This window comes from Coenobita brevimanus, chromosome 8, assembly GCF_032717465.1.
Source record: "Coenobita brevimanus isolate Jiangsu-jjx chromosome 8, ASM3271746v2, whole genome shotgun sequence".
In the NCBI taxonomy this organism is placed as follows: domain Eukaryota; kingdom Metazoa; phylum Arthropoda; class Malacostraca; order Decapoda; family Coenobitidae; genus Coenobita; species Coenobita brevimanus.
The window spans coordinates 35,002,938-35,016,498 of NC_136961.1; the positions used below are offsets into that span (position 1 = coordinate 35,002,938).

The 13,561-nt window shown below is 42.0% G+C and overlaps 1 protein-coding gene across 1 annotated transcript; it reads right to left on the minus strand.

Annotated features, from left to right (window-relative positions):
- Positions 1-3,285: 3,285 nt before the first annotated feature.
- Positions 3,286-12,727, minus strand: LOC145407464 (uncharacterized). Its single transcript, XM_080278397.1, has 5 exons — positions 12,582-12,727; positions 12,025-12,145; positions 4,693-4,857; positions 3,826-3,833; positions 3,286-3,409 (listed from the first exon to the last, which is right to left on the minus strand). The coding sequence occupies exons 1-5, from the start codon at positions 12,725-12,727 to the stop codon at positions 3,286-3,288; spliced, it is 564 nt and encodes a 187-aa protein (XP_080134523.1).
- Positions 12,728-13,561: the final 834 nt, after the last annotated feature.

The following is a 13,561-nucleotide window of genomic DNA, read 5'->3' on the forward strand; positions in this document are numbered from 1 at the left end:
TGTATATATTATTTGGTATAAGAATAGGGCATAGGGCTTACTTCAATGGATGAAATCAGTGGAAAATTCCAGGGAAGATTTACTTAGCATAGAGTACAGTGGTGGCCTGCCTAGGGGTAGTGCAATACTGCCAACGTCAGCCTTGTGAGAGCTGCTAATATATATGCTATGAAATGATTGGCAGGAAATCTAGACAATACAAAATAAATTAAGTTGTTCCAGGTAAATGTAAATATCACTTAGGCTTCTTCCTTCCTTTCTTATATATATTTTATTACGAGAATAGATTATACGGCATATTTCAAGGGGAAATAAACAGCGAAAATTAGCGAACGAGTGCACGTGAGGTATTGTCCAGTGATAATTAGCCAATTCCAGGTGTATGGCACTCTCACTTACCTTATTTCTTTTTTGTATATATTATTTGGTATAAGAATAGGGCATAGGGCTTATTTCAATGGAGGAAATCAGTGGAAAATTCCAGGGAAGATTTACTTAGCGTAGCACGGCCAGGCAGGTGAGAGGAGAGGGTAATGGAGGGGAGGAAGGGAGGGGAGTCAAGAACGGGGAGAAATGGCTAAATTGTCAACAATGGATGGGAGTACAGATGAGATTAGGAGTGCTGACTAGTGTTGGACATTGGCAGTACTGATAGACGATACAAGCCACACTTGAAAGCCCGGGCGAATTCAAAATAATACAAATCACAAAAGTGATGCCCCGCGGTATGATCCCATGCTCCCAAGCGTCACGAAAGTGTACTTCATATCATAAATATACTGATGCTCATATTCGGCATAATTCCCCTGAGTATTGAGTGAAATAATTTAGTTATAGGCAAGCAGCTAATTTTCTCTCTGGCCTGCTCACAAGTGGTTTTCTTTCAGGTAACAGGTAGGATACACTGATGCTCATATTCATCACAAAGAGTATCGAGTGAAATTATTTTATTATAGGTATTTTTCTTTCTGGCCAGCTCACAAGAAGTTTTCTTTCAGGTAACAGGTAGGCTAACTCAAGGTATTTTCAATAAATTTCTAACCAGTATCTAATAAATAGTATCAATTTTTATGTTGCACGTGTAGAACTAATTATAAAACTTAAATCATAGCACCTACTATAAATCACATATATGCACTTGTAGAACTTATTATAAAGCACTTATATCATAGCACTTACTATAAATCACTTATATCACATATTTCACTCATTTATGAAAGTACATAAACTTGTGCATTCCTGTACACTGTACTTTCCCACACACCTGCTCAGTATTCACGCTCGGAGTGATACTCTGAGAAACATTTTGGGCATTGAGGGACCTTGCACTCTTCACATTGGTATGAGGTCTCTGTTTGTGCTGGGGGACGGCGTTTGGTCGTGTAACAGACGTGGCAACGCCTGTAAGCCACACGACCTACTGTGGTTCTCCCAGTCTCCACTAGCTTGTGCCACCAGAAAAACTCAGCACAGCTGAGCCTGTCCGCTGTAGCCGCTGTCCCCTGACTAGCACCTGTCACCTGAGCAGTAGAATATTCCTCATGGAGTTCGCATGCCAGCTCTCTCTCAGACTCTCATAGAGAGAGAGGTTTCTTGAAGAGCTCCCTGAACAGTATGAAACTGTTCAGGATGGTGATATCAAGAAGGTGTAAGAAGGCCTTCTTGTACCACCTGCAGGACTTACATAGGCAATTGACCTCATCAATTGGCATGCCCGATTTATCAACCAGTCGCACGTTGATATTGTAATCGTTGACTGCATCTGGCTTTATCACAGGTTGCCTGGTCCTATAGTCTGTTTTCCCAGTTTCCTCCAACACACCCTTATGAAATGTAGACAACGTTAACCCGTCTTTTGTCATGTCAGAGAAGGGCTAACATATTCCCACATTTCTTAGTCAGAAGGGCTCCTTTCTCAGTATTTGCCGGAAGTACTGGGAAATTCTTTCTATTGGCCATAGCAGTTCCACAGGACCCAGTACCATGGTCAAGCAAATACTTGGTCAACGTCAGAATAGTGTAATAATTGTCGGTATACAGAACGTGGTGCCTGTTGAAATACCTTTCCATCAACAATTTCACTACCGATGCAGAGAACCCATGAGGATCATTGCTAGGTAAATCAGCATCTGTTGCAGAATAAACTAGCACATCAAGCACATATCCAGTTTTACAGTCACAAAGCACAAAGAATTTGAGGCCAAATCTGTGACACCTTGACGGCACATACTGAATAAATGCCAGCCTGTCCCTGAGTAACACCAGCAACTCGTCAGTAACCATTTTCTGGAACAGACAAAAAATCCTGGAAAATGACTCCTTGAGCATTGTAAGGATTGGTCTTATTTTCCATAACCAGTCATTTGATGCAGGTTCGTAATTTTGGTTGAAGTGCAAGAACATCAGGATGACCATGTACAGTACCTATCAGATTTCCTGGGGAGACTCTCGACGCTGCGTATCTCCACGTGAGGCCTGTGTGGGAAATACCACTCCCAAAGGGCAGAGTTTTGGAGATTCAGCCAATGAGGTGGTAGGCTGAGGTGTTGGTGAGCACTGGAGGACGATATGTCGGCGAGCATGCAGCAAGAATGTAGGGGAAACGACTCTGCGGCGTTTATTCCGCACAGGACCGCTAGGTCTGTGACCACTTTCCCGATGTCATGGGTCATCTATCGCCTTCTCATCGCCGAACTCGTCACTCTCGTTGGCTCTCCCCTCTTCCTGGAGAAGTCTCAGAGCCTTCTTTGGCATCGGAGAGTGAGTAGGGGTTGGAGGGCGAGAGAGCTTGCTTTCCACATGGTAGTTCTTCCTCCTCTCCGAGGACGTACTCTTGCTGAGTGTACGAGAGGATACTGTGTTGTCCAAGGCACGTCCAATTGCACTATCACATAGTCTTTTCCCTGGCACTAAGGACTGAACTTTCTTGGGGGTCGATGAGGCGATTGGCCCTTCACATGGTGCTAGGGAATCGGACGATGATGAGGAAGAAGACATGGCTCCTCATGCTACCACTGCCGCTTACAGACTGAACTGCACAATCGCGTTGTACCGGGGGGTCCTACCTTCCTGGTAGGTATCATAGAAAATGGTCACACACTCAAACGGTGGCGAGAAGGTGAGTGCAGTATATCACGTCAACTGGCGGTGCTCCACGCCCTTAATTCTGACGTCCATACACGTCAGCCAGCGGTTAAGGGTTAATGGCCCTGTTATGCATCAGAAATACGACAGTTGAAAGGAGCCATCAAAGAGAAATGGAAAGGAAATTGGCAAGCGGGCATGCTATGGCTGCAGGACAATGCCCCCATCCATACAGCACAGGTGGCAGTAACTGAAGTAGTCAGCTAGTTTTGAACTGTTGCCTCCTGCTTCATCTTCACCCGACCTGGTTGTGTCTGATTTCTGTCTGTTTCTCAAACTGAAATCCCACCCCCATGGTCATCGTTTTCGGAGTGATGATGAAACCATCCATGCAGTTGAGGCATGTATAGAGGCTTTGCAATAGGACTGCATTGCTTGGACGTTATTGGACCAGGTGCATCGCATTGAACTTAGGGGAAACTACCGGTATGTTGAAAAATAATACAAGAACAACATTTCTTCTTTGATGATTATTTGGGTGTGTCCAAGAACTTTTCGAAGGACCCACATACCCTTAACTGCATGCCGCACGGAGCCACCTTGCACAGTTTTTGTCAATCATATTGTAATACAGTATTGTTATTTTGCTTCAGCCTCGTGTTCTTCACTCACTGGAATAACTTTTTGATGTGAATCTGTGTACATGTTAGTCGCTGTGCTTTGTTTATATTTAAGACTTACCTTGTTTTCTGCAATGTGTCTTAGGTGTTAGCATTTAATCTAATTTAATGACATGTAAATTTCTACTGAAGTCTTATTAAACAGATAATAGATATAGTCAGGCCAGGTGAAGGGTAAACTAAAGCAAGAGAGCACTGCTTTGTATCTAATTCCTAATCACAGTATTTTCTTTACTTCTGCAACTCCTCAAGTCCAGTTTTAGTATATCCACCGCATGTTTTTCTTTCTTCTTTCATGGCTGTAACATTATTACTTATCATTGTAGTTACAGTTATCTTTCTCTGACTACTGATTAGTAAACAAGAAATGTACACTTGGTGACTAAGTAAGACTTTTATAGTGTGAGATATGGCAGTATGGGGTATAACAGAGAAACTTGATTGAGGTCTGGTGGTGTGAGGCACTCTCTCTCTCTCTCTCTCTCTCTCTCTCTCTCTCTTTCCTAGCTGTATATAAATGATGAGCGTTCTAGTTAACCCTAAACTGTTGCACCTTCCCGATAAATAAACATTATATATCGTTAGTACAATTCCTTCATTCTCCAGGACGGTGTACATGATGCACGGCAGTCGGACTGTGTAGGATGTGGATGGATATTGTGGTGTGCGTATGAAATATTTTGGTGTCTGCTATTAGGCAGTTACTAAACTCACATATTTCATATCACCTTCAACATGATTGCCTTAGTTTATTTCAAATGTAAGAAATATTATTTGGGGGCCTTCAAAATGCGCAGTTATTCAAGGTGTAAGTTCAAACAAACTTGTGTCAAGTCATGCAGGCGTGTTTTACATTTTCTAAAATGGGCACAGGTGTGTCGATTCAGGCTGATCTTTGAACACAACAGCATACCATTATGTAACTGACCTTAAAGACCAAGGTGGCCCACACTGAGCCATCCGACAGCAGGAGGACTGAGTGGCGACCACATGTTTGTGTGGCCAGCATGCTGACAATAGCGGTTTGATACAGACTCTCAGACCTATCGACATCTGCCAAGTCGTGGAAAAGATGTATGTTAGCAACATGAAGCTGAGGGTTAAGAAATTGTATTATTTACAGCCTAATATTAACGATTCACATCTAACACGAACACAACTAATAGTATCGAAGAACATTTCGAATACCTTAGAAATATTGTAATGATACTGTATTACTAATCTTAATAAATAATAGCAAATTGCAGCTACTCACTACTAGAAAAGTATCTCCACTATGTAGCGTCATTACTTGTGGTGCCGTTACTCCCAACACTAGATACCCAAATAATAAAGCCGAGCTGTGGATGTGTGTATCTCTATGCATTTGTTTCTTTCTTTCTCAAGAACAGTATTAGAGATCGACGTAATTGTTTTGCATTAGGTCGCGGTAAGTCTAGGGAGCTGTCAGGAAATACCGTACATAAATTTTTGTCAATTGCACGCAATGCGACTGTTCGAAACTGTCGAAAATCGCGACACACAAAAATAAGGGAAAATAATTTTTCTCAACTTTTTGATCAGAATTGTTCATGGGAAGCTCAATATCATATGGAAAATAAAAGATAATGGTACTTACAAACATTGTGGTGGAGAAGCTATTGTAGGTCCTGCAATTTTTTGCGGCCAAGCTCTAGTATAAATGTGAATCTTTCTCTCTGTGTCTCTCATATATATATATATATATATATATATATATATATATACACACACACACAGTACCCTCGCATCCAAGATGGGTTTGTCCAAGACATTTCGCGTCCAAGACAGAGACCAAAAATAATAATCCAAAATATTGCTGTAATACGGTTGCAAACGTCCAATACAGAACCAATGATTCATAACGTCACAAATCCGAGGAGAATACAGCCATAACGGTTTCACCCGGTCGAACACGGTTTCCGCGCCGGGGAGAGTGACGTGGTTGAGATGTTGTCCAATAAAATATTGGCATTTGGTCACGTGATGAGCAAGTGGGGTTTGCATTTTGTCTCCCGCCAAAGCATCGTGGACACACCGCATCAGTGTTTGCTCGTAGGTTATTGCCTCTCCTTACCTAACCATGCCTAGGAAACCGTATGCTAACGCACTGAAGTGCCCCCATCTACCTCAGGATACTAAGCTGGAGATAGTTGAGCTACTAAGTTGGAGATAAGTTCAGAAACACACTTTCAAGGTAAGGAAATTTGTTTTGGTGCCAAAATAGGTCTAGGTTGATGTTTTTAGGGACACTTTTCGAAGATTTTGTGACAATATTAATTTTTTCCATAAGGTCTTGTGTTGCTCCAAGGCGTTTTTCTTCCTAGACGGGACCCTCAAGCGACAATATTACCGTCTTGAATGCAAGGGCACTATATATATATATATATATATATATATATATATATATATATATATATATATATATATATATATATATATATATATATAAACGATGCATAACGCTGCAGTGGCTATGGGTCCATCGTCAGCACAGATTAATCTATTTCTGTGTTAACGATTGATGCATTTTACCTCCGTTGACGATTAACCGTTAAGGTTTCCAGCAGTTAAGAGATTACTTTTTAATAACATATCACCGATGAATGGTAGACATATCTTTTTTTTTTTTTTTCAGTTTATAACTGCCTTTTAGTGCTGTCGTAACTGCTGTCATGCCATGCACTGTCACTGCTGTCATGTCCTGTTCCGGTATGTCAATGCTGTTATACCATGTTACGCCATGTCAGTGCTGTGAGTGTTATTTAAGTGCCCTCACGTCACGTTCTGTTAGTGTGGTAATGTCATGCCAATGCTGTTATGAGGGAACGATTCCCCCAAGTTTAAAAAGAAAAAAATTCTATGTTGTGCGTGTGTGTGTGTGTAATTCACCGGGTCGGTCAGGATCACTTGATGGTCGTGATCGTCAGCTTTTACCCTCCCGGAAGGGAGCTGAGAGCTCATATGGTCCGATCTATGGGCAAGGATGTGACCTTCACACACGCACACACCCGTCCCCTTGCTCCAGAAGGACAGTAACCACCCACTTCGTCAGTGAAACTTTTCACAACCTGAGCGAGGCGCGAACTCCCGTCTACCAGATGGCAAGCGAGAAGGTTACCACTGCGCCAGCGAGCGGTAAACACAAATTTTTGTGTTGAAAAAAAAAAAAAAAAAAAAGTAAAAAGTGCCAAACTGCTGAAAAAAAAAAAAAAAAAAAAAAAGTAAAAAGTGCCAAACTGACCATCAAAATTTCCTCTTGGAAATTTTTTAAGCTATAGCAGAAATACTGGTATGAACATAGCCGGAAAGTGAAATTTATTAGTACACATGTTCTACACCTCAAAAGATGACTTCTGCATAACAATCTATGGAATAGTTGGAAGCAAAGAGTGTGATTAGCCTGATTGTCATGTTACACAGTTGATCCGGCAGTGTAAATAGAAGAGGAAAATACATACAGAACTTCACTCTTCCTGACCTTTGTAAGTGATTGTCATAAATTAGGGACACTCTACCCCATATCCATTTTTTAATAATGTGTATATTGAAACGTGTGGGGTGGAGGGAGCCGAAATGTGACCTAAGAATCAAAAGGTCCTAAACAGATCTTTTTTTTTTTTTCATTTGGCCGATAAACACCCACCTAGGCAAGGCCAGCCTCACCAACAACATCTGCATAATCCCCTCTGACCGAGGTATTTTCTTCTAATCGTTGTGAAATCATGATGCGGTGGCAAGAGTGAGATTTTAAAGACTTTGCTAAGCTGAAAATGTCATTAAATATTTTTTCTAACCCCATCAGTCCAAGGCAGTCTCCCCTAAGCAGAGAAATACCATCCAGTAATAACGAGTTTGAAAAAAAGATGTCCATTGGGTAAAAAGATGAAACACTGACACATAATTGTTTCATTCAGCTATCATGACTAAAATATAGAAAGTAAGCATTCCATATCACCCAACCAATATCTCACACCATTGTAGAGACCACGGAACTCAGTCTCATACAACTTGTTTACAACATAGGATTTCTACAAACACAGCCTCTATTCTGCGATCTGTTGTATTGCCCCGCTAAGGACCGTGGACCCTCCAAAGGGGCAACGTCTGTGACACTGCACAGCTCTTCATTCGGAGATCTTCTGGGAGTACTTTTTACTATCCCAGGAATGGTTATTGCTTCCATACATACAGTTATTTGTGTATACTATGTGTATTACATAGGCTGTTCTCTTGGGCATGAATGTATATCTTCCACTTGTACTGCCACCTCTGCGATCCAGACTTTTGCGTGGTCAAAAGGGGCAAAAACCAAGTCACAGATGATGGCCACGCTTGCTGGAACGGTCAGGAACTCAGAATGATAGAGGCTTTCTCCCAATAGCGGCCTCTTCGGTTCCGTTTGTTACTTTTCAAGTGGTCAAGTTAAGAGCAGTAGCATGCCAAAATGATGGGGTCAGTCTCCAACTAGGCCAACCCAAGCCAAACCTTCGCAATTTCCGCAAAATGCTTCTGAGGTTACACATTAACAAATTACTAGGTAAGCTCTATACCACTAGTTCTCAAGGGTTATACAAACAATAAAGTTCGAGTGGGAGTAAATGTGTATTAACAAGACCTAAAAGAAAGTAGAATCTTCCTAGCTTCCAGGCTTACAAAATAATCCCGAATCAGTTGGCACGTTATTAATATATATATATATATATATATATATATATATATATATATATATATATATATATATAGTTCTAATGTCAAATGCCATAAAACTTAGCTCCTTCATCCCAGGTTCAGTCCAGTGTGGCTCTTCATAACCGTCCCTCAGAGCTGATAGTTCACAGGTCCAATCTTCTCATATTCTTGACCTTGACTTCCACACTGGGACCTTGACCTTGACTCACTCACTGGGACTGACCTCTACACTTCAACCCACTCACTATCCAGCTCACAAAATACAGGGGAGGTGATCGGGAACACAGACTCCCTTCTCCAAAGGCTAATGGCGTCACCTCACATGACGGTTACACACTTCCTGAGGAACAACGACACTGATACTAACACGAATCTTTTTCTTATTTTTGTCACTATTATCACTCGTGGGGTGTCACTTATTCGTACTTCAACATACCAAACATCAGTATTATCAAATTACTTACAGAATTCCTTGGAGGTGGGGGGGGGGGGTTGAGGATGATGACAGTTGTTGTTGTTGTTAAAAGATTCCCTGCACATATAGTGCAGGCCGGGCCATACTTTAGCCCGGTCAGTGGTGTATGGGTGATTAAAAAACATTAAGTGGGGAGGACAGGACCTGGGGATTGCCCAGCACACACGTCCTATCTCCTAACTGTGGTGTGTGAGATGATGACAGTACCGCCCATCCGTTACATATCACAGCCGGTGAGCGAGTGAGCACGCCAGTCTTGCGTGGTGGAAAAGGAGGGGGGGAGGATGACGGCTTACACAATTTAAAATTTTCATTATTATAGAGTCGTGATAGATTCAGTGTGATGTCTTTCCCCTTATAATTGATTACCCGAAAAAATGACATTCCCTACTTACAATAATTACTCACTAACACCTCTCTGTCTATATGCTTGCATCGAAAAAAAAACGATGAAGAATCATCGTGCCTTACATCCCTCTGCGCATGCATACATTATGCTGGATTACGTGACCATAGGCTCATGTTCCTTGTCACTCGAGTTCTTATATTATAAAGAGACTTAATACTAGTAAATTAGAGTAGGAAAAAAAATGACTTAGCAACTAGGTAACATAATCTACGTTCTGATCATGTCCTTATGGAAACAACTATCCCCTGGCCACACTGTCTCACTGAGCCAAACTTTTGGTCCTAAAATTAACAAAATACAACTCATTATCACTTCTGGCCACTACATCCGCCCACGGTTAGGGAAGACCAAAAGTTCGGGTGACTGGACCTGAACCCCTTGGAAATACGCAGTACCCATACTTAGCAAACTCTGTACCTAAATTCACCTACTGGACCAGTCTTCCTCAATACTGCTACTGTGAGGTGTTCCACAAGCTCCCTGCTTGTGAGGGGAAACCAATCTAAACACCTCCAGTGACACCAGCCGGCCTGTCCTATATATACTATGACTGTGGGATATTACAAAAGCTCCATGCTCGAGAACAGTCGGCGGCTATCCTGTCCACAAAAAAAAGAAATATTCCTTTACCACGAGAAAATTTTCTCACGCTACTCACGATATGCAACTGACGACGTATGTCACTCACCAGGTATATTACTTACTCACCAGGTATATTACTTACAAGGAGAATGCCCCACTACAAGGAGAAACTTTGTGCTTAGCTAAATTAACACGAGCTGCTCCACCGTGTTCTGTCCAGAGAGACCGAGCGAAACCTACCTACCTCTCCTAACATGCGAGAGCCCATAGTTCAACTTCTCCAAGCCCAATAGAGAACTGGAAACTTTCCCTCTCTGAGCAATCCTATACTACAGTTTAGGTATTACATACACCCAGCGCTCGAGGTTCTCAAAGCAAGTAGGAAACCTTCAGGTGGAGACCTTCAGATAGAACTGCCCCTCACATGTACAGTTCCCTAAATCTGAAAAAAAAAAAGTCCTAACTGTGAGATCTCATTTTCCCTAAGCCTAACAATCTAACCTAAAGAGAGAAAAAAAAATCGAGATAAGGCAAGAACGACGGTCGATACACCGTGGTGTACTCGATTTGACAACACGCGGCTTTCACGCCTCATCTCTCCAAAAACTGGACATACCCTAAACAACTACTCAACCCTATTAATCAACCCAAAATTACAACTCAGAGGTACTGGTAGAAAAGATAAATACACAGGTACAGTCTGGAGAGACCTGGGAAGGCATAACTGACTCCATGTTCTCAGCCAGTTAAGGTAAGGACAAAACGTGCTCAGAGAAGAAAAAAAAATGAGTATATACAATATATACACCATACACCCATCATCTATGGGTACTGCAACTTCTCAGGTGGTCTCCAGGATTTTACGCTAGGCAGTATCTCCTCCTCTTCCTCACTGGTCAAAAACTTGTGATCCACCATACTCAATAAGGCATCTCTTTCAACATATCTTTTGACCTTTTCAGCTGCCCTACTCAAGATGGTGCTATCAAACACATTTTCTAACTCATTGGCTCTATCCTGATCGATAACTTTGACAATCTTGCAAGGACCCTGCCATTTTCTTTTTAGCTTTGATGCCGTACCAGGCAAGCACTCTTCGACATAGATCCAAACATTCACCTGCTTCTAGAGGGTCATTCCTACGTGCCTCATTTACCCTGTTAAGGTATCCTGCTGTCATCCAAAGTTGTGTCTCCTTGAGCATCTGTTCGACATCTATTTGCTCTACACAGTCTTCACCAGTAGGCAACTGCAAATCTCCTACCTCGTGATTTGGATGACGTCCATAAAAAGCAAAGAATGGTGATGTACCTAGGGACGTATGCACTGCCTCATTCAACTCTTTCTCAGTGTTGCATAGGTGCGTGGGCCACGTATTCAAGTGTTCTTGGTTCAAGATCGCTAGTACTGTCTTTAAGGTCCTGTATGCTCTTTCAATAACTGAATTTCCTCGGGGATGGTAGGGTAGACAGAATCCTTGCTTAATCCCAGCTCTCCTACAAAAATCTCTAAGCTCTGCACTGGTGAATTCTCCTCTGTTGTCCATGATGATTTCCTGCGGCTTGCCATACCTACAGATGTCCTTAAATTCTTCAGCTACGGCATTGGTGGATTTTGTATGAAGGGGGTAGATACGTAGATACCTAGAAAAATGGTCTGTCACGGTGAGACAATACCTGTGATCACTCCTACTATTATGCAAATCTATGAGATCTATCTCAACTCTGACCATTATCATCTACTGGTGGCAATTCCATAAAATGGTGCACAATCTTCCCGTGTCCCATGAACTGCTGACATGACATGCATGATTTAACAAAATGCTGCACATCGGTCAGAACAGATGGCCAATAGAAAAACTGTCTTGCCTGGACTACTGGCTTGCGTTCTCCTAGGTGTGAAGGGTTATGATTAATTGAACAAACAATAGCAACCAAAGACTTGGGTACTACCAGACACAATCTAGACCTTCCCATTTCTTCTCTTTACACATACAGAATCTCCTCGTTCATTTCAAAAGCGTAAATAGAACGATTACCAGACAACTTCCTTGGTAACTGACCTCCTTCCAATTACTGAATTACCTGCCTCCACCTCGTGTCTGCTCTTTGGGCTTCCTGGATCTTGTCCACCGTAAGGCCCAGCCACCGAAGTTCTGTATTATAAGGTGTTATATCTGAGGCCTCCTTGATTGCTCCTACTGGTCTACTCAAAGCATCTGGGACAACGATTCACACCCTTTTTATATTTTATCACAAAATCGTAGTTTCTCATCTCCAACAAATAATGCGACATACGTGGGCATTTAGTCTTTTTCTTAAAGATGGTGGTTAACGGTCTATGGTCAGTAACAATGAAAAAGGGTTTGCACCATAAATAGTGGCTGAAAAATCTACACACACTCACTACTGCCATAGCTTCCCTGTCTGTTACTGAGTATCTTTTTTCTGTTGGGATAAGATTCTTTGAAAAGTATCCAATAGGTCACAGATTTTTCACGCCCTCCAGCTACATGAGAGCTCTGCCAATGTGCGAGTCACTAGCATCTGTGTGTAACTCGAACGGTTTAGTTAAACCTGCCTTTACTAGTGCTGGAGCTGACACTAACTTTTGTTTAAGAACTAAGAATGCATTCTCACACTCCTCTGACCATTCAAATTTTGCGTTCTTCCTAAGCAAATTAGTGAGAGGACTGGCAGTGGCAGCAGAGTCGGGAATGTGTTTGTGATAGAACTTACACATGCCCACAAAGCATCTCACTTCCTTGGCCTTCGTTGGTCGTGACATCTGTTCAGTGGCTACAAGATTCTTACTGTCCGGGAGTACTCCTTTCTCCGAAACTACATGTACCAAGAACTTATTTTCTCGCTCTGTGAAAGAGCATTTACTAACATTCAGCTTCATTCCAAACTCGGTTAATCTTCCAAAGGTAATCTTCAGTCGGTCTAGCATCTGATCGAAAGAGTCTGCCCAAATCACAACATCGTCTAGAGAGTTACGGCACCAACCTTCTCTAACTAAAGGGGCTAACACTTGCTGCATTTTCCTTGTGAAAATAGCTGGACTTACAGACAATCCGAAAGGTAAGCACTTGTATCTAAACAAATTAACCCCATCAGAAACAGTTGTCAAGTCTCGAGAGCTGTCATCCAACCGAACTTGGAGGTAGGCGTCTTTCATATCAAGAGTGCAGTAAAACTTTTTCCCAGCACTTTCATCTACTAATTCATCTAATCGGGGTAGGGGTTGGATATCTACCTTGACCTTTTTATTAAGAGCCCGATAATCGAAATACATCCTTTTACTGCCGTCCAGCTTGCTTACTAAGACTATGGGGCTAAATATGCAGCTGTCGATTCCTCAATCACGTCCTTATCAATCATCTCGTCGATCATGTCGGAAATTATCCTCCTTGCTTGCTGAGGATGCCGATACAAGGGCATAAGCACGGATTCAGAGTCGATAGTATCAATGTGGGCTTCAGGTAGTTTAAGGATGCCAATTTCCTTCGGATCAAGAATGAACAGGGCATGATTATCCAATATCAACTCTCTCAATTTGTCCCTCTGTGACTGAGACAAATGTGTCCACTTCAGCTCTGAGAATTAAATTAAGAGCAGC

What these genes read in the sequence shown, in the direction of transcription:
- LOC145407464 (XM_080278397.1), bottom strand. Translation starts at nt 12,727, where the DNA reads ATGTCACGACCAACGAAGGCCAAGGAAGTGAGATGCTTTGTGGGCATG. An exon ending in AAATTTGAATGGTCAGAGGA is followed by an intron (nt 12,146 to 12,581) that starts GTGTGAGAATGC and finishes TGCTTTGAGTAG; the next exon opens with ACCAGTAGGAGCAATCAAGG. An exon ending in CAGACACGAGGTGGAGGCAG is followed by an intron (nt 4,858 to 12,024) that starts GTAATTCAGTAA and finishes CTTAACCCTCAG; the next exon opens with CTTCATGTTGCTAACATACA.